Source organism: Nanorana parkeri, unplaced genomic scaffold (assembly GCF_000935625.1).
Source record: "Nanorana parkeri isolate BGI_ZX_2015 unplaced genomic scaffold, ASM93562v1 scaffold327, whole genome shotgun sequence".
Taxonomy (NCBI): domain Eukaryota; kingdom Metazoa; phylum Chordata; class Amphibia; order Anura; family Dicroglossidae; genus Nanorana; species Nanorana parkeri.
Genome location: NW_017306595.1, coordinates 992,496 through 1,017,802, shown reverse-complemented (window position 1 = coordinate 1,017,802; position 25,307 = coordinate 992,496). Strand labels below are relative to the sequence as shown.

The 25,307-nt window shown below is 39.9% G+C and overlaps 1 protein-coding gene across 1 annotated transcript in view; it reads left to right on the top strand.

Moving 5' to 3' along the window:
• Positions 1 to 25,307, top strand: part of MAP1B (microtubule associated protein 1B) — a 59,318-nt gene that overhangs the window by 23,893 nt on the left and 10,118 nt on the right. Inside the window, exons 3-4 of the mRNA XM_018558237.1 lie at positions 20,143 to 20,225; positions 24,942 to 25,082. Coding sequence (XP_018413739.1) covers positions 20,143 to 20,225; positions 24,942 to 25,082 — 224 coding nt within the window. The remainder of the gene's footprint in view (positions 1 to 20,142; positions 20,226 to 24,941; positions 25,083 to 25,307) is intronic.

Genomic DNA, 25,307 nt, shown 5'->3' with positions numbered 1-25,307 from the left:
CTTATAGGAAACCAAAAAATACTGCGTTTCTGTGTGGCCTCCCATCCTGTCCTCTAATCTCTGCCACACACATACAGATAATGTATCTCAAGAGGAAAGCTTAATTAGATCCCCTTTAATCCAAATTGTGGAGAACGATTTAAATGTATCCTTTCAGATTACAATCTAATGGTGGCTATTAGCACTCAGGCTTCTTTAAAGTGCTTGCTGACTTCAAGGCAATTTTGCACTTTAAAACAGCTTTCCTGTGCCCTTTGGGCTGGTTTTGCGTAACCATATCTGCACTGTTTAACAATTGACAATTAACTACATTTCTGGCCAACATGCTGATATGATCAATAGCAGCCCTAGGCATCAGGAAGAAGCTGCAGTGCACATTCCAATTTGACTGAACTAATAAAATGCTGTATAATGGGCTTGCTTATATTATTGATCTTGAGCTCATTCGATACACAGCAGGTGGCCACAATGGTTAGGCAGTTTGCCTTTATAATACATTGGTGTCAGCTTTGTGACAGAAGCATATTTGTTTACTTGATTTGATTTCTACATTATATCTGTGATTAAAAAGTTATATAGTATAATTTTCTACATAATCATTTATAAGCCCATTCCTGTTCAGTAAACATACATTGTCATTCAGCACCATTCACCCTCTAGCCATTGCCAGTTCAAAGCTGGTGATCAATCATGGAAAATTCCAGGATACTCAAAGGCCTGGGGCCCCCATGGGCATCATTCATTTGCCAGAGTTGTGGTGTTAATGTTGATATTGGAGGTGTGCTTTAAAGTTGTAGTAAAAAGTTTAGTTAGTTAGTTTAGTAAAGTTTGTTTTTTTTTCAACAATGAATCCAGAACAAATGTACTTTTGCCAGCAAGGTATTTCTTTAGGTTTTCTCAACTCCACTTCATTAAAGTTCTTGTCCAGTATAAGAACACAAGGGATAGCAAAATGTCCATCTACTAGCTTGGAAAAGGGAAAAGGAAGGAGGGGAATAGCTTGCCTTGCTGAGCTTGTGTGTTTGTACAGACACACACAGCTTATTAGCACAAACAAGGGTGACTCCATAGGACCCAGCACTTGAAATAGCTTAAAAATATTTTGACTTTAATATCACTTTAAAGCACATGATTAAATAGTGCCTGGTCTTCTTAATTACAGTACATGCTGCAGCGCTGAGAGATTGACATGTGGATAACATACCTTGTTAGAAAGTCTGCCATGTGTAGAGACAACCCTGAGGGTACCTACCTTGCAGAGTCCACCCAGATAGTGCCTACAGTGTTAGAGAGCCTGCTATGTGTAGTACCACCTTGAAAATGCCAGTCTTGGGGAGAGATCACCACGAGAATGCCTACCTTCTAGAGGCCAGAAGACAACCTATATATTGAGAGCGCTACTACTGATAGAATGAATGGTTGAAGCAACACTTACATTTGAGAAGTCCTTGTAAATTCTCTGGAGGAGATGGGATGGGATCCTTGGGGAGGTGGGGCCCGGTGAAAACCAGTGTACAGGACGGCTGAGGGGATGTTATGTGGAGCAGGAGCAGCTGTCTCGCGGCGAGGCTCAGCTGGCCAGGCTGAGCCACGGCGGGCAGGAAAGCTTAATGGAGGGCTGTGGTGTGGCGCGTGTTGTCAGCTGTCGTCTCCCAGTCAGAAGTGGTAGGAGACGTGACAGTACTGGAGATGAGGGAATGCTCTCCAAGTGTCACAGTGAAGGGCTGCAAGAACCGTTGTCGGTGGTGTGTAGGGGATGGTTTGCTACGCGTTTCGAGGCATACGCCTCTTTGTCAAGCTCGGATGAAGACTTTTTCTTTGCTTGTCACTACCTTCTAGAGGCACCACCCTGAGAATACCTGCCTTGTCCAGAGACCATCTGGATAGTGGCTGTCTTGTGGCTAGACCACCCTGAGAATGCCTGCCTCATGGAGAAACCATCTGGATAGTGGCTGTCTTGTGGCTAGACCACCCTGAGAATACCTGCCTTGCGGAGAGACCATCTGGATAGTGGCTATCTTGTGGATAGACCACCCTGAGAATGCCTGCCCTGTGGAGAGACCATCTGGATAGTGTCTGTCTTGTGGATAGACCACCCTGAGAATGCCTGCCTTGTCGAGAGACCATGTGGATAGTGCTTGCCTTGTGAATAAAGCAACTGGATATTGTCTGCCTTGTGGAGAGACCATCTGGATACTGCCTATCTTGTGGAGTGACTGCCACTGATTGAGACTGTTTCAGCTATACTGTAAAACTGGAGCAAAACTGCCTGGAAAAAGCCTTGCATCTGGAGACAGAGCCAATGTCTTTACATTCTGAATGTACAATCTCCTTTACATCTCCAATGTGAGGCCCTACTTAACAAATTTGTATCCAATCAGGTAGGGCCTTGCACTACATAGTTGTTGGTAGAAAGGAAATTGTACAGAGGGTCTATGTTGGCCTTGTTTTTAAACATTACCATACCTGGGTGAACCGTAATATTCACAGTAATAAACCAAAGTGTCTGATGGGTGCTAGTAATGCCCACTTAATGATGCCGTGCAAAATCCAGACAGATGTGCCAGCAGTCACCAACACTTCAAAGTGTGCAGTAGATTCAGATCAAGCAATTTTTAGTGCAGGAGAAGAGCCTGTACAACTGCCTCAAAATAAAGGCAAGGAAAAAATAATCTTTAGATTTTTGTTTGTGCATTTAAATATGCTTTAAACAAAGCCAATGATGTCACATAATAAAATGAATGAAATGAAAAGCATCTTTTTAAAGGAAGGTTAATTTGCAAAGGAAGGGGATAGGAACCCAGATGGTGCTCTTTGCATTCTGCTTCCCTACTGCAGCTTGAGCTGTGCTGTAATAATTACACAAATATATGCATGCTGTCCAAGCCATTCTAGAGCTGACATATTGTGTAGCATTGGGCGACTTGGCTGACAGTCTTGGGACACCTGGTTTTATATTTCATGCTGGTTCTGTGTGTTTAATAGGACTAAAGCAGGTTCACTCTTAGGTTTATGCTCGATATAACTTGCTCTCCACACTCTTACTAAGGACCCTGTTATTTCACTAAGGATAGATGCATGCAGGGACAATCATCTATTCCAAACAGCATGTCATGTGACCATATATGATTACATGCAGACGCCGCTGTCACCCTGTCATTTACTTGAATAGGTACAGCATCCACATCTTATCAGGACACCTGGGATTCCTGCCGCTGGAATCTGTAGGTTCTTACCACAGGAATCCTAGAACACCCTGTGGGAATGGAGCCATAGAGTATTTTTTCATGTGTTTCCTGGTAAAAACTATAAATTGATATCACCTTTTTATAGCCATCTGGGTGTATGGGAAGGGTTTTCTGTCATGTTCTTCAAGCTCATTATAGATTACCTAAATTGCCCTTTCTGTTCTTTATCTGCAATCACTGGATGACTCCAGTACTTGCACCTCCTATGTCGCCTCAAGAGGTGAATCAAGAGAGTAGCAGTTGTTTCGGCAGCTGCAAAAAGAGGTGTAAAGTCAGACATTGTGATCACATTCCTCAACACAAGACACAGAATTCCAGGAAGTAGATCCTTCCCATAGTCCACAACAATGATGTCACTGCAGGAAATCAATCCTCAGTGGCCAAACCCGAAAAATGCATGATACATGAAAAAACATATTATCAATATGAAAACATGCCACAATGCATAAAAAAGTGTACAAATGGGCTACAACACATGATAAAAGCACACACAAAAAACAGACACAAAAGGACATAGATGTGAACCTGGCCATAAACAACTTGTTTTTTTGTTTGTTTATTATCAACTTTTTTTCAACAACAAATCGCTTGATAGCTCTTTTACATCTTTTACATGGAAAAATATAATTTTTAAGTAAAACATTACAAAAATGAGCTACCTTAAACTTTACAGTAATTTCTTTAAGTGACATTGAGGTTAAATATCAGTGTCCCCCCCCCCCGCCCCCTTACACGTAAGATTTTCCCCTTCACACCAAAAATCCCTCCTTTCACATCAGGAGCCTTCTTCACATTCTCTTCTTCTTCTTCTTTTAGATTTTTAGTTAAGATCTATTGACTATTTTTAATTTTAATTGTTTTAATTTTGTACTATAACAATCTCATATATTGGAATAACTGTAACTGATTATTATGCTATCTTTCTATCCATTCTTCCTTCCATTCATAAAATTGTACTGAAAGAAAAAGTAATGCAAGCATATTATTGGCTGCTGCAGGCAACAACATTTTTTATCCTTTACAGTAATGTTCATAAATAAAGCCAGCAGACTTCTGAAAATGCAAAGCTCACATGGTGGTTCAGCAACACTGTTCCTTGGGGCCCACCCAAACCACAATCCCAGCTGGCTCCTAGACCGGTCCCTTCAGGCTCTCTCCTCCTCCTCTACAGTGATGGTATGTCCCTCGGGATCATCATGTCCTATACGCTGTATAGGACATGATGACTCAAAGGATCTTAAACTGCTGGAGCGGAGGGTGAGCAAGGATAAAGGGACCGGTCTAACAGCCAGCCAGAAATCATAGTTCACATAAGTATAACTTTGTTATCTTAGCTCCCTAGACAAAACGAGCACTTAAAGTGACATTAAACCCTCAGATTTTTTAACATAAACCAATACTGTAATGTGTGCCTTACTGTAATCCATGGTAGTTTCCCTTCTCTTTGCTGCTCTTCCTTTTAAATCCTCATGTCTTCTCATGCTTGGGGAGAACTTCCCTTTTCAGCTCAGGGCCTCTTCCTGTAGTGCTGGCTCAGGTTACAAACCTATACAAACCTACACACAGACACCATGTATCCATTCCTGAGACAAGGCAGTCTGCTGCAAAACAGAAGTTCTGCAGAGCATGAGAACAGATACAGATTTAAAAGGAAGAGCAGCAAAGAGAAGGGAAACAACCATTGATTACAGTAAGGTACACATTACAGTATTGGTTTATGTTAAAAAATCTGAGGGTTTAATGTCACTTTAAGGGTTAAGATTGTATTTGCCCGGAGTTCATTTCTTCTTTAAATTTTCCAGCAAGAAAGCTGGAATTACTATAACGACACGCTGTAAAATTAAACTTGTCATATTGCTTTTCCATTTCTGATGCAGTACCAGATTATGATCTTGCTCCAATGTGCGCAATCTGGGGGTCAGGACACTAGGCGAGATTTCATAATCAATTTTGATGTCTCCAAAATATGAATTCAAATATATTGATATTTTAGTCGACTAACTAAAACTGGACTAAAATGTTAGGGAGAGACGATTTGGGAAGAGATCCAATCAGAACTAATCTCTTTGGACTTCCAGTTCCGGTTCTATCCTGAATGGATGTCTATTAGGTAATATGTGCAATGGCATTACAGCCAATATAGTTTTTCATTTTAATATTTTAGAATTGCACTTCTGCTTGAAAGAATGAAGAATGTAATATGCGCGTTGTTATCATAAATGCATAGCTCATTACTTGTCCTTTGTTGAAAATACTCAATATTATTGTTTCTTTATAAGTCTTGGTTTAATCTAATTGTTAGATAAATAAAGACAGGTTATATATCACAACAATTAAATCTGTGTCTGTATTAAAAGTTCATACCTTAATACCATAAGTAATAACAGATTAACAGATGTTTACTGCAAGAGTATATCATGAGATTGGAAATTCTAGAGACATTTTTAAATGACTCTTTAACTAAATCCACCAGCTTTTAGTAGACTAAATCTACTGTAGATTCAGCCAACTAAAATCTTATGATATTTGGTGGACTAAAACTAAAACAATTCAGATGACTAAAATATGACTAAAACTAAATCGAAATTTGCAGTCGACACTAACACTGCTATTCACAGAACTAATAACAATATACAAGGCGTTCTGTGAATGTAAAAGGGGAGAGGGGGCAGATAAATACAGCTTCTCTGTATGAGAGCCGCAGGACTCATAGCCGCAGCGCCAAAAGTATAGCAATAGCTGCCCATCATGGCCCCAAAATGTCCATGTCCATGGTTGCTTCCACTTTGTAATTTTCTCAGTAAGACCTCATTAAATCTTCGAGGTTTACTCTGTGACTGCGGTCTTTCTCTCTATGCAGGTTTTTATTGCATTCTGATTTCCTGCTAGGGAGATTCACTCTCTTTATTTGTCCAGCTGACCATTGTCACAGGGACAAAAAATGAGAAATGAAAAATTTTACAATCGTCACTGAAACAGAAGGGGAAATGGGATATTTTCCAGTGGAGATATCTGTTTAAAGAGGAACTTTACCCATATCTTCAAAATAACAACAAAGGCACATGTAGAAAAATTTAGTAATGACAATCTACACACACATACTTCTAGATAATTGCCGGATTTGTATTCTTTGCATACCTTATTTATATTTTCTTCCCCAGTCTTCTGACAGTGGCCATGTTAACTAAGGGCAGATTAATATATCTCCCTTTACTTCCTGGAACTCTGGCACATGTGACTATGACATGTAACCATGCACATCATCTCAGGAGAGGAAAATGCCTTTCCCTGAGATCTCATGAGATTACAGATGAGATTTCCCAGCAATGCACTGCTGATGTAACCTTCCCATTATGCAACACTTGGGCATGTTACATCATTTGTGCCAAAGTGGACCAGGACGTGGAAAAAAAAGAAATTGTAAGTAAAATAAAAATATGTTTGTTTAGTTAATGAACGTAAGATTATTTCATCTCGGTGTGCAGAGCTGTATGCTGATGTGATTTTTAGTCAAAGGGGGTAAAGTTCCGCTTTAAGTAACACAGCCTCCCTCACTTTCGAGAGATTCACTTCCTGTTGTGTCTGTAGAACAGGAAGTAAAGGGAAATCTTACATGCCAGGAAGGCGAAAAATTATGGGGCAAAGGAGTGGTGTTTTAATTCAAGTTTGCATCATGATACCGTAATTAGTGAAAAAGGGGAACGATAAAGATTTTTATTATAACATATCCACATGTGCAAAATCTCAATCCCATTGGACTGTTACCTGCATTTTAAAACTGTTTTGCTGAATCTGATTTTATTAGTATTATATAAAATGTTGCTGCACTTAGGACTTTTCAATCACCTTTATCCATACATTTCACCGAGTGCCAGGAAATCATTCCGCTATGACCTTGAGAATTAATTAAGGTATATAAGCATGTCTAGGGGCCATGATTAGATGGTGGCAAAAGTCAATAGGCATAAAAATAAATCATTTTTCTGCCTGGGGAAAGCTCAGGGGCATGTGCAATCTCTATGTAGTGATGTCTTTAATGCAGCCCATGTTGTTCAGCTGTAAGAGATTGGCAGTAAAGCTTTCCAATAACTGTTGAATACATTCAGTGTAGAGAAGCGCTATAAATCGCCAGTGTACAGTCATATTGATAAGTGAAAGCATTGCTGCATTGCGCCTCTTGAGGGGTCCAAGGGGCAATATAAATCTTAAGCAGGGTCATATTTATCTTTTGTGACATCTTAGGCTCATGTGAGTAATGATATTCTTTTATGTAGGCCGGATCCCTGTAGCGCATATTTATGATTCACAATTCTTCTTGAAAAACAGAAATGTATTGCTGCCATTATGTGTGCTTTGTTGTTAATATAGCTCTGCCCATAATAACATGGTTATCGAGGTTAAATGAGAGCACACCCATCACGATAATTGTCATATCACATCTCCAAAAGGGATGCATAGAGAAAAGGTGGCCAATCAGATCTATCCAAATGGATCAAAATATTCCAATATTAGTCTGTTTTGATTAATGGAACCATCAACCATGGATATCATAAAGTTCAAGAAACTCTTTTAGTCCTTGTTACATTACATGAATCAATTTCGTCCTTAATGCTGAACTAAAGGCACATATAAAAAGATACAAATTCATGCATTTCCATAACTACTACTGCATCATTAAATCTATTTTTTTTTTCAAGTGCAAGCCAGTGTTAGTGCATTTATTGTGACTTGGTATCAGCCTGTTGCAGTCCCTGTACAGCAGGGCTGGAGTGTGGGAGGAAAAAGCATGACAAGGAACATGCTCATAGAAGGAGACAACAGAGTGACATAGATATGAGTTCATCACTGTGCTAATTCTCTTTTTACTGTCCAGTCACATGCCCAGGTCAGATACAGGACAACCTGGGCTCAAAGATGTGGCTTGATGATGCTGGTCATCAGACTGAGCACATCTAGTGGCAATAAAGAAGTACTGCAGGAAACAGCTCTGGGTTAAAGTTGAGTATTGCGGCAAAAGTTGCTTTTGTATTTTAATGGGTTGTTAATTTTTATGTTGTTATATTTGGCTGGAGTTTTACATTAAGTAGTGGGGCACTTCAAAGCTAGGAGTGAACCTGTGCAAAGGCCCATCATGGCTCTGCAGGGGGTTTGAGTAGCAGGGGAATGTGAGAAAGGAAAATATTAACCTCCTATGGTTCCTCCTGTAAAGCACACTTGTTACTTTGCATAGTTTTGTTTATTAAGTGAGGACTTGCAGCATTTTCATAATTTTTTTTTAGATGAAAATATGGAAGAAATTAGTTTGATGTAAAAAATATTATCAGTGTGTGTGAATGTTATGAAAACCTTGTATAGCTTTGAATTATTTATGAATACATGTGCAACCAGATCTGCTCTTTACATTCGCCGGCTGTGCTTCTTGCTTGTACTGCTAAACAACTCTTTACGGTTCCTTCTAACATTGTAAACTAAGGGGTCTATTCACAGTGAATGACCGATCAGAAGTGAAGTAAACCGAACATCTCGGCCAGCTTCGGCTTTCAGCACGGCTGAGCGCTCGACTGAGCTGCTCGGCCGTGATCGGGAGCTGTACGGGCTATTGTGAATAGCCCGTACAGCACCCCCTCGGTTCTCCTGAACCGAAGGGGTCCTGGGGCCGAAGCCAGCCGAAGGATCGGCCGAAGCTACGGCCAGATCCTTCGGCAGCTTTGTGAATAGACCCCTAAGTGAGCTGACAAAGAATTCAAACTCAGTTAAATGCAGAGCTCCCTCTAGTGGCTAATTTACAAACTTATATATTTAATATAATAGGAAAAATATGGAAGAACATGTTTGTAATTTTTTTAAATCACGCCTGTAATTGCTTTTGGTGGAACACTTATACAATATGTGATCAATAAAAATATACTTTTTTTGCTGATTAAAACATAGTGGATTATCATGTTTTTTGATCATAACCATAGGGAGAATGGCATCTAACCCCTATGCCTATCAGGCAACATTATAGTTTACCAAAGAGTGCTGCCAGTGATAAAGTAATATGGCAACTTCTACTGCTGTACTTACTTGAATAGTGAAGCAATGCATTGTCTCTGTTAATAGACCCTGTCCTATATAAACAATGCTATTAGAGGATAACACAGGAAAAGGTTGTAATAGTGTTCAGCAGGTAGGAAAGTTGCTGCATCATCTATTTACTGTACCTCAATCCCTCAAACAGCCTCCCACTACCATTTTATTGTCCAATAAGACTGACGATTAGGGCCACACATGGTGTAAACCACTTGCAGCATCTGGAAACTCATTAGATGACCTCATTTCCTTTCCCTTATGTATACAGCAGAGACAATCAATAACAATCTCATACCCCCAGGGTGTAAATGGGAAAGCTGGCAATGGACAGTTTTAGTTCAAAGGGAAATCTGTAGTATCTGCTGATATAAATTGCATTTAAAAAAGTGAAAAGCTGAAGTCCCAGTTTATTCAAAGTAAAAGATAGGTCACCAGCACTCAAATAATTGAAATAGTAATGTCCTTTTTAATGGACAATTGTGTCACAATGATCAACAAAGCCGACGTTTCGGGGCCGCGCAGGGTCCCTTCTTCAAGGCAGAAAGATGTGACAATGTAAAAGCATCAACACATCACATATATACCCCATGGAGTAAATCAATTAATAATAACCACACCCCCAGTTGGTGAGTGAGCACCCTCACCAACTGAAACCAGTTTATTCAAAGACATAAAGGATTTTATTTTCACTAAAACATAATTTGGGTTTTATAATAAATCATCAAACAGCCAGGATGATAAATGATGTCCACCAGCACAAGATGAATTCTGATTGGCTGCTTTAGGTTACAGCACTCCATGCTTTATTAAATAGATTTATAACTGATAACACATTCTTTGATTGCAGGACAGAAATGATGGGGCAGTATCCAAATCAAACATTCATACATTTCTAACATACAGAAAAGAAGATGGTTAACATACTGCTATCTGTTATACCTCCACTGGAGATTTTTTTGTTACATTTATATTAAGCTGTTAACATGTTTTATCAACAAATAATATTTCCATTTAATATACAGCATATTTGTATCATGGTGAATAGATCATACAGCTCCCCCTCCTACTGCCCAATGGGAAGCAGAGCACAATAAATCTATAACAAGGGAAGACTAGAACAATATCTGGCTTGCCATGTCCAAGAGCTTTAGGGATTTCCTAGCTCTTGAGAACAAAGTTCTCAGGCATTTTACTCTAGCGGAAATAGTGATATATGTACCAGAATGCCCTGCTAGATGCTTCAGAGGTAGCCCAAACGAGGACAGTATGGTTCATATTTGGTGGTCCTGCCCCAAGGTCCAACATCTACAAATCAGCGTCTACACTATGATCAACACCATCCTTATGATCAATTTGCTCAAGAGCCCTTCTCCACAAACCTATATGTAACATTTCTCCCAATGAAAAGATACAGATTTCACATATCTTTATGCCACCAACATATAATGCCTCTCAATCGAATGTTAAGCTTTGACGTACAGAGTATCATGACGCTTAGAAGTTATTATTTTGAAAAGCATAACATTACACTGTTATAGACTTACAGATTTTGCACTATTAAGCAGAATAATAGTGTCCCATAATGTTATGTAGCAGAAAAGAAAACCTGTTATTGACCATCCATGTAGTCATTGCTCCATCTATTAATTGCACAGAATTCACATTGTAGGTTTTCTAAAAAATAAAGGGCAGCAGAGTAACTGTTTCCTTTGAGACTGTCTCTCTAATTTTACCTCTGTACTAAGTACAGCAAGAGGTGGAAGGGGAGACAAGTCAATCCTCAGCCATGTATATAATCTCAGATTTAGCCACTGAGCTTTGTACTGTCTTTTCCAATAAATCTATGTTGCAGAGAGCATAAAAGCCATTAGTAATCTGTCTGACAGACTGACTACAGTTAACAGCTAAAAGCCTGAGTGTGCTTGGCTGCTGTTGGATGTCACATAGATGACCTTTGCAGTATAGAGGGTTGGAAGAAAAGAAAGGATACAGCAGCAGGGAACTCCTAAAACTGGTAGATACCTGTATTGATATGTGGGTTAAGAGGATACCAGACAAGAACACAATTTCAGGGCTAACTTCAACTTCAAGCAATATAGCCCAGAATAAAAAATTGCAGTGGTCTCCTTTGCTCCATGGCATCCGTTGCCAATAAAAACCACAAAAGACAGTCTACACCAGTGACGTGCAGAAATAATTCAAATCCACAGATCTCACATCCTCACTATTTTCTTCATTTTCTTTTCTTTCAGGCAAATTAATTTGGTGTTTTTTGATCCACAACCCTCTTACTTCATTGTTGTGATTTTCAGCAGATTTAAACATTTTTACTGGCTGTATTGTATCTTAAAAGGCCAATGTGTTATTACATAATTATGCATTGGAATACCTTATGAAATGTTTCCTGGTACCTTTATCATGGATAAAATGTTCTAGGAATCAAATATTGAAGAAATTACATCACTTTCAGTTTTATACTATATATTACAGTTTATATGATAACATTTCTTAATCAAAAAGTACTTTAGCATTTTTTCCAAGAAAATAGGTGTGGCTTTCGTAAAGTTCTAATACAGCCCCTTATACAAATAGCGTACTCACTCAAACCTTTTGTTTCATTTCTGTTTGGCATGTCTCTGCTGGTTTATCTCTCATAACAGTTGTTTTCTAAAAAGTTCACATTTTACCATTTGGGGGTGGGGGAAGTGGTAGCAGTATTAACAGTTCATGTACCCAGGGGTGGGTGGGGGAAGTGGTAGCAGTATTAACAGTTCATGTACCCAGGGGTGGGAAAAGGGAGAGGTTATAACCAATAGGACACTGACATACATGTGATGTGATAGCAATGTGATATTGTAAAGCGCTGTGCAAACTATTGGCGCTATATAAATCCTGTATGATAATAATAATAATAATAGCAATTGCTGAATGGCATTTCCAAAGGCAGGATTCCTGATGTTGACAACAGTGGACCATGCCTGTATAATGTCATGTGTGTCAAAATACCCAGGTTTCCTTCAGAGTTGCCTGTGACAGGATAACAATGCATGAGTACACTTGGGAGACAGGGATAGGACATTTTCACCCTATAACAGGAAGTGCCGGAATAAGGACCTACATGATAGAATTACCAGGCATCATTTTAATGAAAGCTGCAAACTTAAAAATATTGAAAATGACTTTTGAAATCACATTTACGTTAACGCTTGTATGAGAGTATAGTGACTGGGTTTAAATATACATTAGATAAAAGTTACATTGAGACATTTTGTAGTTATACATGCAGGCTACAGACTGGAGGAATTGTAAGAATAGCAACAAAGTAAATATATATTGGAAAGAAATACAACTACACACATCCAAGTATACTCAAGCATTCTTTGTATGAAGAACCACTTTTTTTGGCGTTGACATCTCTTGCAGTACTTATAGGACAGAAGTGTGTCCTTGTATGTCTCCATTGATGTATACCCTCTGTTTAATCACAGCTTCTTTTAAGCACTTGCTATAGATTTAGTATTTTCTGACCTGAAGCAATTTAATTTGATGGATAACTTGTTGCTGACATTGCTATGTGTCATGACCTTTGATAAGGGCTGGCTGCTCTGACCTTCTTTGTCCCCCAGCTCTCTTCTTGTTTGCTGCTCTGCTGTTCTGCTGACTGTCATTGTATAGGAGGCGCAGATAAATTATAGTTAGGGCTACTTTTACCAAGATGAGAAGAGAATTTCTGTGCCTCTCCCACTGAATCTATCTACATTAATTTACTAGGCTATTAGGCTTACTATTACAGGCTTCCCAAACTATTGTGTTAAATTTGTACAACAATGAGTGGAAAAGCACAAGGAAGTGAAAGTTTAATACACATCATATAATTTGGCATAATGGGCAAAAAACTAAAAAAGTTTAAGCTATTTAGAAGTTGGTTAAACATTGTTACAGAAAGAAACCCTATTTGTCCATAAGATATAAACATGCAATGTCAAATTGAAAAGCAAAAATGTATAGTGTCAGAAGCTTAAAGTGGACCTGTAATAATACAATCAAGAGCTGCCATTGGTGAGTTCCACCCTCCACATTAGGAGCCCCCTTCACATCAGAGTCAACCCCTCTCATGCTAGGAGCCCTTCTTCACATCATAAGCCCCATTTTCACATCATAGTCCACCTCTTTATCATCATAATCACCCCCTTTAACACTAGGAGCCCTTCTTCACATCAAGAGCCCCCTCCTTTCACATCAAAGTCACCCCTTCTCACACTAGGAGCCCATCTTCACATCAGGAGCCCCATCCTTTTCACATCAGAGTCACCCGTCCTCACGCCTGGAGTCCTTCTTCACATCAGGAGCCCCATTCTTTCACATCAGAGGCACTCCTTCTCACACTAGGAGCCCTTCTTCACATGAAGAGCCCCATCCTTTCACATCAGTCACCCCTTCTCACACCAGGAGCCCTTATTCGCATTTGGAGCTCCCTTTTCAGAGTCCACCTCTTTCTCATTACAAGCCCCCCTTTACATAATGAACCCTACTCACATCAAAGAGATAATGCTGTGTGAAAATTTCAAGGACCGCTGAGGAGGCCAGAAGGCACTCTGCTTGGAAAAGGGTGGTTTAACAGTCAGATGATAAACCAGGAGGATGGTGAATGTAGATAAGTCTAGAAAGAAAATCAGATTTGGGTACTGTGCCACAATGATCTACTGTACATTGTAAGAACGAATAAAGGGATAACGTGCAGAGTATAGACACACAAAGGCAGCTTTTTCTCATCTTTCTTTCATTTATCTATGGCCTCCAGCGGAACACTGCTGTGTGTATGGGTCAGGTACACATTTTATCCTGTAGTATTTATGAAAGGACACCGGTAATATTCTTCCATCTGTAACAGAAGATCGAACCTGCTATTGGAAGTAATTGGCTGCAAGAATGTATTCGTCATTTGAATCAATAGATGTGTGCCATTTACTTAATAACACCAGGAGGAAAACATTGATTTTTCTTCTTACCCAATTTTACAGCCCAAATGTTATCGCACAAAGGCACATTTGAACATGATGGTTCCTAAAATGATTTCTTTCCAAAAACTCTTATCCTTGCAAATCATTCATATAAAGTTAGCTATCTGACTGATGTACTGTTTCTTAAAGTAGAACCCTAAAGAAACCTCTCAATACACAGTTATTATAGTTAAAATACATAGTGGCCTTACACCTGCTGAAGGATTTGCACTCTCTTCATTCCCAAGATGCACAGCAAGCTTATTGACCTGAATTTTCTTTACTGCATTTCAAAAACACAGCTTTGTCACCTCTCTGCTACCAGTCAGTGACTGGACAACAAAGGAGCAGCAGCAGACTATTGAGGCCAACACTCTGCTCACTCCTCATCTCAGCATGGTACTTGTTGGCACATGGTCAGCAAATAGGCATGCAGCACACCTGATTGGCTAGTAATGCCCTTTCTTTCTCCCAGTTCTTTTGTACAGGAATAATAGGAAGATTATAGCAAACTAGTTTTAGTTACTTAAAGTGTATTTCCACTTATGTGTTCCTATTCACACTGCATAACGAAAAAGAATAAAAAAATGTTTTTCACCTTTTGGATGTTTTGTTGCAGCAGGCAACATGGCTGATTCCAGGTTTTTCTCAGCACCTTGACAGTGATCTGTCCCAATAGAAAGACTTAGGACTGAAATTTGAGGATTGTGCTTCTCTTATTAACTTCAATAACATACAATGGAGGAGCCGCTCACCCCTCATAACCCCTCCGAACATTACAAATGAAGAAGCAAGTAGAAATTGTATACCTTAAGAGGCCAAGAAACCCTAACCGAAGTAAAAGCAATTTAAACTGCAAGAAGCATTTTTTTCTTTTTTTTTTTAGCTTATACTATGTGAATGGGAAAATGTAACAAATGCAAAACAGGTGTTATCCCAATTTGGCTGCGAAAGTGGAAATACACTTTAAGCTGGTGGCATTTAACAATAAATGTAATTTTTTTCCATTATGAAAGCTTTTACAAAGTATATATATATAAAAAAAAAATAAAGTAGATTTGCAGCATGAGATTACTACAATGTATAATGCAATCAACACAACCGTTCATAATCTGTTTTCATAAATGAATAACTTTTTTAACATGTGCCTGTAGTTCTGTTTTAAAGTGTCACTGCATTTATACCACTAGAGATCTTTAAGATGAAAGTAGAAGCAGAAATACTGTAGTTCAAATTGATCGACTGAACTAATTCTACACGGAACTGTTTTAGGTTTGGTGAGTCTTTTTACATTCAGTGACAGGGAACAAGTTTGGACTCTCCAATAACCCCATCATTTGCCTGTTTGTTTTTAGTCAGTTTCAGTCTCGGTGTATTAATCTTATGCAGAGGTTCCAAAGTCTGGTTTCAGGACCACTGCCACTAAGAAAAATAGCATACGCGTGCCTATCAAATTTAGCTGGGAAAAAGTATTAATTTACATTAAATTAGAACTTGAGGCAATATTTTTTTTCTAGTTTTGGATAGAGTAAGGGAGGGTTATAAACCCTGTCAGCCATTATGGCCATCTGTATCTCACTGGTGAGATTTGTTTTCCCTTCCTGTCCAATAGCCACAAAAGGAAGTAAGAGGAAATCTCTCTGAAGAGAGGGAAACCCCTGGTGCTCCCCATTAAAACTTTCCCATCTATTCCGGTCCTGATGACAACTCCAAAATTATGATTTTCTTTCACTTGTAGTGATATTGGACACCAGAAGAAATAGAGAGGGTGAATCTCCCTAATGTGGACACAGAAAGCAATACAAACCAGACAGGTGTTTTAATCCCTCTCCACGCTATCCAATACGAAAAAAAAAAAGTTTTGGCTTCAGCTGGTTTGTGCTTTAATTCAGTTAGTGGTACTCAGTGGCGGAACTACTGCCAGTGCAGGCGGTGCGGGCGCCCGGGGCCTCAGGCTCTCGGGGGGCCCAGCAAGTTGCCGGCCGATAGATCGTTATCCAGCGCGCGGCGGGCCCCTGGTCTCTCCGCCGGGAGTGTCGGATCATCTGAAAGGGGGGGGTGTGTTTTGGGGGTTTTTTTGGGGGGGGGGGGGGGGCCAAAAAAAAATCTTGCACCAGGGCCCTTTGTTCCTTAGCTCTGCCACTGGTGGTACTTTTATGGTGTGGTGAACCCAAGAATCTAACATTAATATGTTTGTGTAGCTGATTTTGAAGAGGTGTGTGAAAGGATAAGGTTCTAAAAAGAGAATTGTTCATTTGACCTATAAAGTATCTAGCATCATGCAGTACACAGTGTACTTATATACATCATGATCTCTGTTCTCTTTCTCCTGTCAGGGGCAGTCATGCTGTTTCTGGAGCTGTGGTGCTGAATGTCAGCTGCATATTCATAGAATAGTCCTGAACTTTACAGGCCTCCTCCTGGGGAGATGGGGCATGAAAAAAGATTGCTGTAGAAGTAAACATATTGCAGCAGGTGCTGTACATAGCAAAGATAAGATAAATGTTCTCTTTAAAGGAGAACTATGGGGTCAGTGTTTTCCCCCATAGTTCTCATTAGGGTAACGGGAGGACACAAACTAGCGTCCTCCCGTTACCCTAAGCTCAGTATACAGCGAGCTACAGCTCGCGGTATACCGAGACGCCGCAGCCGGAGCGGATCCCGACGTAGATGACGGGATCCGCCCAGCTGCGTGAGTGACAGCTGGCTCTGCCTATCTAGAGGCAGAGCCAGCTGTACCCGCCCCCTCCCCCTGTCCGTTCCGCCAGTCAGTGCTGGCAGATCGGAGCGGGGAGATGGGAATCCAGCCCCTCCCCCTGTCATGGCAGAGAGCCGTGACAGGATCGAGAGGTGAGCGAACCTGGTATGTGTTCGCTCACCTCCTGATCTACTGAGCCGACCTGCGACAGTCTCATTGTCACAGGTCGGCTAGAACTATGAGGTGAGTGGAAATCACTCATCTCATAGTTCTCCTTTAAGTTATCTGATCGGCCCTAGACACATGTAAAAAAATTCTCTATGATTAGATCAGCATTTCTCAGCCTTTTTTCAGTCACAGCACCCTTTAAAAGTATTCAAAATCTCAACGCACCCCAATCTAAAATGTAGCGGTTCCTCAACGCACAACACAAAAATGTATGGTTCCTCCCTTCACATCAGTCATACCTTCATATCAGAGCACCCCTGTCAAATTAGAGTCTTCCTTTACATCAATAGTCCCCTTTGCATTAGCAGCCCACTCCTTTCAAATCAGGGTCCCCCCTTCACATCACAAGCCCTTCTTCATATCAGGAGTCCTCTTCATATCAGAAGCCTCTCTGCACATCAGGAGCACACTTTTACACCCTTTCACATCAGAACCCCCCTTTATATCAGAGCCCTCTCCTTTCTTTGTATATCAGAGTTCCCTGTTCACATCAGTGACCTACCAAGGAACCTCTGAGGAAGTCAGAAGGCACCCCGGTGTGCCACATCACCCTGGTTGAGAAAGACTGGATTAGTTAACAATATTGCATAGCATTCCTTTCATAGCAGAGTTTTCAAAATATATAAGCTTAAAAACATAAATAAAAATGAACCCAAAACCATTATATTTTCTCTTTAATATCAATATTTCTGTATATCTCTGTGTAGTATCAAGAAGCTGAATATATTTATCACATAATGAATGTTCTTAGACGCCAGGCCTTTTTCATATCATGTTTGTTGTAATAAATTACATATGCAACAGATAGCACATAACGTCCCTTTATTGCAAAAATCAGAGTTTTCAAATCAAATAGAATTGCTGCTACAGAGAGAAGTGAAGACCATAGCTGGAGATAACTGGAGTTTTCTTTATGAGCGCTAAGATAGAAGAGTAACTTTCATGACAGATTACATAGCGTAGTCAGAGTGCAGTTGTTCATACATTGATGGACCTACTATCAGGTGTACAGCCAATGGAATTTCAGCATCATCTACATGTTCACAATTTATGTTTAATATATTTTTTTATTATTTCTTCTATATAGTCTTTCTTTTACAAGGATTTAATACCATGACACTGGTGCCACGGAGCCATTAACTCGTTTTTAATGAGAGCACAAGAGAAGATGTTTCCTTTCAGAAAGTCCCTCTTTAATCTAAGAGGGAGGGAAGAGAGATGAGTTGGTTTTTCAGCTTCATGTGTAATCTGAGCTTCAGATAATTAGCTCTGTAAACAACAGGTTCTTGAGAAAATAAGTCTAGATGGGAAAAGGAGCCTAAGGTTCAACGTGCTGCCTTTGAATATGCAACAATAAAATATGCTTATCTGCAGGGTAAAACAAGAGAAAATCAAGCTGTGTGTGGCTTGATTTAGACTTCCTAATAATGGCTCCGGAGGATGGGAGGTGTAGGAATCTTGACTTTAATGAGGTGAAGATCTTGATACTAGAATCAACAAAGGATTTATTGCACCTGTGACTGGTTCATCCAGCATCTTTGCATAGCTGAATTATACATTTTGCTAACCTTTTGAAGCCCATTTCCATTGAAAATATGTACCGTATCTTCTTTTGGAAAAGCAGGAAAGGTTGGAGCATCTGCCATGTTTTTATTGTAGTTTTTAGTAGGATGAAGAAGAGTTAGAACCTATGACAATGTTTTAGTGCTGTTTGCCGCTGTCCTCTGCTTGTGAAAAGTACACCCCTTATTTCTTGTATGGGCATCACCAAGACAGGAAATGAAGGAAACTCTCCACTATTGGGTCAAATACAGAAATTAAAACCCAAGTGTATTTTTCACATAACCCTACTCTTTCCAAAACTAAAGTTTTAATTGCCAGTCTGATTCATCCAAACCCATAGTTGTTGACATTCCCAGAAAGGAGATCACCTTCCTGTGAAGTGAGAGTAAGCAATACACTACATGTGCCATCTGCCATAGAAATCTGTGTGCTGAATCCTGGCTGATGGACCATTCTGTGGGTTATGGTGGAGGTGTGGGACTACTGTAAAATTGGGGACTGTCCTGTAAAAAAAAAAAAAAAGAACAATGCTAAACTTAACATATATATATTTTAAGAAAGCTGAACTTGTTTGCTAGACTTGGCCTACTTGCTGGTCTAAACATTTAAACCCCAGAAGGGACAGACTCATAAATATAACTTTTCATTTCAGTTTCATAGTAGCTGTCAAAGAAGATGGCACTCTTCCTTCACAGAAGAAAGAGTAGGCTACGTCACCAGCACACCGAAATCCTTATAGGATGAAAAACCATAGATTTATTGCAAACTCGTGTCAGTTACACAAGCGCTTTCAGGGCCACGCAGGGTCCCTTCCTCAGGCGTAGCCAGCTATGCTTGGTGAAGGGACCCTGCGTGGCCCCCGAAAGTGCTTGTGTAACTGGCATGAGTTCGCAATAAATCGATTTTTGATCCTATAAGGATTTCGGTGTGCTGGTGACGTTTCTGCAAGTACTCATCCTTCACAGTCACACTTGTAGCACAACTTCAGTTATATTTTCACATGGATTTGTAGACTTAGGCATTGTAAAGATGCTGTGCAGTCTGTAGCAACCAATCTGAATTAAGTTTCCTGAAGTATAATCAGTGAAACATGAATGCTGATTGTTTGCTGTAAGTTTTTTCACTTTGTGCATTGTTTGTTGTCTCACTGAGTAATTGGTAGGCCTAAAACTAGGACTGTTCCAGGTTCTATATCTTCTGTTTTATATTCTTCATGTTTCTAACTAGCATTTGAGCATTTCTATATGAAGTGTACTGATTCTGAAATGTATACCAATTTCAGAACACATGAGTTTGCATTGTATGATTAATCTTTCTTTTTTTTTCTTGACAGGTCAAAAAATTCTTCACCACAGAAGCGATGTCTTAGAAACTGTAGTTTTAATAAATCCTTCAGATGAAGCTGTCAGTACAGAAGTAAGTTATTTAGGTTTACTTAAATGCTGTCTATTGTTTAAAGAGACACTTCGGTCTAATTGAAAAACTGGATATTGCTATAAAAAGATAAAATTCCGTTCTAGTTGTTATAATTTCATCATATACAGTCCAGAATCTGTACGCACTCATATTGCTTCCTGCATCATTCTCTTTGATGGTGTTTATTTAGGAAATCAGAGTAAGACCTTATTGGGGACATCCTCAAATATTTAATGCAAAAATGACAATGTAGCTTAATGTGTAAATTGTGCCTAAACCTCAATCAATTGCCATGAAACTTTGCACAATCTTTTTCGACTTTCCAAGCCTATCCTAGAAGTTTCATGGATTTGGTTTCCCACAAGGCAACTGAGTGACATTAAAGTATAATTAAACGCTTTTTTTTTTTTTGCATATATCTACTGCTAGCAAGCGGTAGATATATGCAAAAAAAATAAAAAAAGTTACCAAAAAGATTATTACTTACCTGTGTCTCCGCTGAAGATTTTTGAGCGGGTGAGCAGCATGATGGGGCGGGCGCATGTGCAGTACAGATCTTCAGTGGGGAGAAGAGGTGAGACCCGCTGTAAGTCAATGCAGGCAGCCGGGAGCGTGCACACCGGATACACACCGTGGGACAGGAAGAGAGAGGAGTGTGCGGTGGATCAGGGCCCTAGTTCACACTAACTTAGATGAGACATGCTGTGGATGTAGCCACACACAGTTGTTAATTTTTAGTGTTTTTGTATATGTCCCTGATTGTTTTTGTCATCTGAACCCAATAAACAAAAATGTGTTGTTGCTCTTCCTAAATCACATTGCATTATATTTTTCGTTCCAGAAAAATACTGTTTAATGGAGTTCTTCTTTACAGCAGCTTCATAACCTAACTTAAAGTGACACTAAAAATACCTTAGTTAGAAACAATAAATGTCTCTTATTTGTGTATCACTCAGCTATAGATCCTCCAATCATCTCTGAATTGGTGCTGACACTGTCCTTCCTTCTGGAGGTGATTTACTTTTGTTCCCCATGGTCCCTGTGTGTGTTGTAAGGTAGTCACCACTCCAGGTTCACTCCTGTAGTGGACTACAATCTCAATACAAATTAGTAAACGAAATGTGAGATTGTAGTCCATCACAGGAGTGAACTTCGGAGCGGTGACTACTTTACACACACAGGGACCATGGGGAACAAAAGTAGCCACCCTCCAGAAGGAAGACAGTGTCAGCACCAATTCAGAGATGATTTGAGGATTTACAGCCGAGTTATATACCGTACAAATAAGATACATTTTTGCTAATAGTTAGGGTTTTTGAATGCATTTCTAAGATATAACTCTTGAGTTTAGTGTCACTAAAATAATTAATATAAAATAAAATAATCTTTTCACTGTGTAGGAGGCACCAAAAGGTACCAAACGGTCAAAGCTACCTTCTTCTTTGCAGTGCCACCTGACCACCCCAGAGCTTCTATACATATGCAGAATTTTTTAATCAGATGCCAAAATTAGGCATACCCCCTATAGGACAGCTTTCAGGCCTGTTAATGGATTATCCGGGCTGAGAGCATTGTCATTCGGGGAGCATTCCCTTCAATCTTGTGTTTTATTTTCAAACGCGTCTGGTGGCCTTGTTAATAATGGAACAATGTTTAAAAAATGCTCTGGTGCTTCATTATGCGTACTGTCTAGGGGGTGCCTAGTTTTATGGGTTTTGTGAAACTACAGGGTTGCTTTCATGTTTCAGGAAATAATGTTATTTATAATTGTAAGTAATGAACATGTTATGTAACAACCTTAATTAGCATATTATGTAACAACCTAAACTTAGCCAGTATAGTTAATGTATTATGCTAGAAACCAAAGGTTTTCTTTTAAAGGATGACATCACTTTTTTCTTATTATAACCTGCATTATACCAGGGACATGCAGTCAGGGGAGGCAGAGCCTCACCTAGAATTATGGAGCTTTTTCTCCATTCAGATTGGCATCAGCAGTGAGGAGCAAGTGAGGGACAGGGAGGCTTCTCCCTGTCTCCTCTCTTCCTCCTTTACACTAGCTTGGGGATGGTTTGGGGGTGGGGCTTTGGTCGGTGGGGCTTTGTCCGGAAGGGGTGGGGCTTTGGTCAGTGGGGGAGGGGCTTCAGTCAGCGGGGGCAGGCGGGACGTGCTGGGGGCGAGGCCGGGGAATGCCTCACCCGGAACTAGAGGTACCGCACGTCACTGCATTATACAGTACTTAAAAATACATAATTTGAATTTTTAAGTATTTATTTGGACAGATATCTTTGTTTAACTAATTCACCAATACCAGCATTAAAAGGTCATATGGGAAGAGCAGGTTACTGCAAGGGCACAAAATTCATTGCTGGGTTTCAGAAAAGATGACTAAACTAAAATTCATGTCTAACATTATGATCAATTTAGAGGTCTCAGCTGTATCGATTTTATATGGAAGCCTGAGTTATTATCTAGATACCCTTTGGAAATGTGATCTTGTGCTATTAAAGTAGTCCACCTGGATCAGAAATGCATCCTATTAAGTTCCTCGCATATACTACTAGAAAGGAAATGGTCATGTGGTGGTAATTTGTACACTATTCAATATACACTCGCCGGCCATTTTATTAGCTACACCTGTTCAATTGCTTGGTAACACAAATTGCTAATCAGCCAATCACATGGCAGCAACTCAATGCCTTTAGGCATCTAGATGTGGTGAAGACAACTTGCTGAACTTCAAACCGAGCATCAGAATGGGGAAGAAAGGGGATTTAAGTGACTTTGAACGTGGCTGAACATGGTTGTTGGTGCCAGACAGGCTGGTCTGAGTATTTCAAAAACTGCTGATCTACTGGGATTTTCATGCACAACCATCTCTAGAGGTCAGAGGAGAATGGGCAGACTGGTTTGAGATGATAGAAAAGCAACAGTAACTCAAATAACAAATTGTTGCAACTGAGGTATGCAGAATACCATCTCTGAATGCACAACACGTCGAACCTTGAAGCAGATGGGCTATAGCAGCAGAAGACCACACTGGGTGTCACTACTGCCAGCTAAGAACACGGAACGGAGGCTACAATTCACACAGGGTCAAAAATATTGAACACTGGAAGATTGGAAAAACATTGCCTGGTCTGATTTCAGCTGCGGAAAGTAGAAATCACCAGCACTCAGTAAATATCTTTGATGTCCATTTAATCGGACAAATCATCAGTTGCCATGTACAAAATAGCGATGTTTCAGGACCGCACAGGATGCCTTCATCAGGGTGACAATGTGACATTGTCGCCCTGACGAAGGCATCCTGTGAGGTCCCGAAACTTCGCTATTCCGTGATTGTCACTGCGTGCACCACTACAAGTACTTGGGCTGGGAGCGATGTCAGGAATGGAGAGGGACTTACTATTTTCTACGTTGATTTCAGCTGCAACATTCAGACTGTAGGGTCAGAATTTGGGGTAAACAACATGAAAGCATGGCTCGATCCTGCCTTGTATCAATGGTTCAGGCTGGTGGTGGTGGTGTAATGGTGTGGGGGTATTTTCTTGGCACACTTTGGGCCCGTGATGCTATCATGTCAATATGGACCAGAATCTCTGAAGAATGTTTCCAACATCTTGTTGAATCTATGCCACGAAGAATTAAGGCAGTTCTGAAGGCAAAGGGGGGTTACCTAATAAAGTGGCCAGTGAGTGTATATGCTTGGCCAAGGTAAAAGTCAATTCAGGGTACACGTAAAAAAAATAGCACAAACAGAACTTAATTTCATTAAAATCTGAATAACACCAAAATGATCTGTAGAAATAGGCACCTAAAGGTATAGGCAAATCTTGACTTCTCCTGTAAATGTGATATTACAGCTATTCAGCAATTCCTAGACAGCAGCTGTGAAAACTCTGTGTAAAAATCAACTTTACCGCTCTAGTTGGAGCTTACATAGGGCTGAGGTCTATCTCCTTGCCCCCCATGTGGCAGCACTAGGCCAGTCACCAGGCACCATCACTGTCAGCTGAGAGAAATGGCGGTAGAGGAGGGATATGTGCTACTTGCAAAGGGGGCATTTCAGAAAACATTTTGCTTTGCATGGACAAATCACTGGTTTGCTTTAAAGACAACGTGTTAGCATAGATCTAATTTAAATATCCTGTGCTTAGAAAATGCCATGAAACTTTAACATATCTATCTATGAATCTTTTTCACATCACATAAAGAAGTCAAATCTGGATGGACTGTATGTACTTTTGTTTGATTGTTTTATTAAATACCTTCAAGGAACTAAAACATGCATATATGGACAGCACCGTGGCACAATGGCATTGTGGTTAGTACGTCTGCTAACCAGGGTCCCCGGTTCAAATCCTGGTCAGGTCACTATCTGCAAGCAGTTTGCATTGCACACTCCCTGTGCTTGTCTGGGTTTCCTACGTGTACTCCAGTTTCCTCCCACACTTCAAAGACGTGCTGGAAGGTTAATTGGCTCCTTTCTAAATTGGCCCTCTTATGTATGCATGTGAGATAGGGACCATATATTGTCGGCACAATATAAATACCTGTAATAAATAAAATATTTAGATCTATCATAAAAGTCATAGCATTATAGATAGTTGTGATCCATATTAACTGTGCAGTAGATGTTAGTATAATGGTAACAAAGCAAACATTCTTTGCATGACACTATGATAGCATTCACTCTTTCATCTTTCCCCACAGGTGCGATTGATGATTACAGATGCTGCAAGACACAAACTTTTAGTGTTGACCGGACAGTGCTTTGAAAACACTGGCGAACTTATTCTTCAGTCCGGATCTTTCTCTTTCCAAAATTTCATTGAGATCTTCACAGATCAAGAGGTATGACATGTCATCAGCCTGATGAAACTACATTTGTATGTTACTTTAGTGATGATTAAAACCAGAGAGGAGAATCTAATTCCTGCTAAGACTAATACTTTTCCTTCTATTTTGGGACATATTGATGGATTGCAAATTGCAAGTTACAAGTGGATTGCAAATTGTTTATTATACCACTTTTGTTACAGTATTACAATTATAATAGAATTTTAGTGGTAAACTATA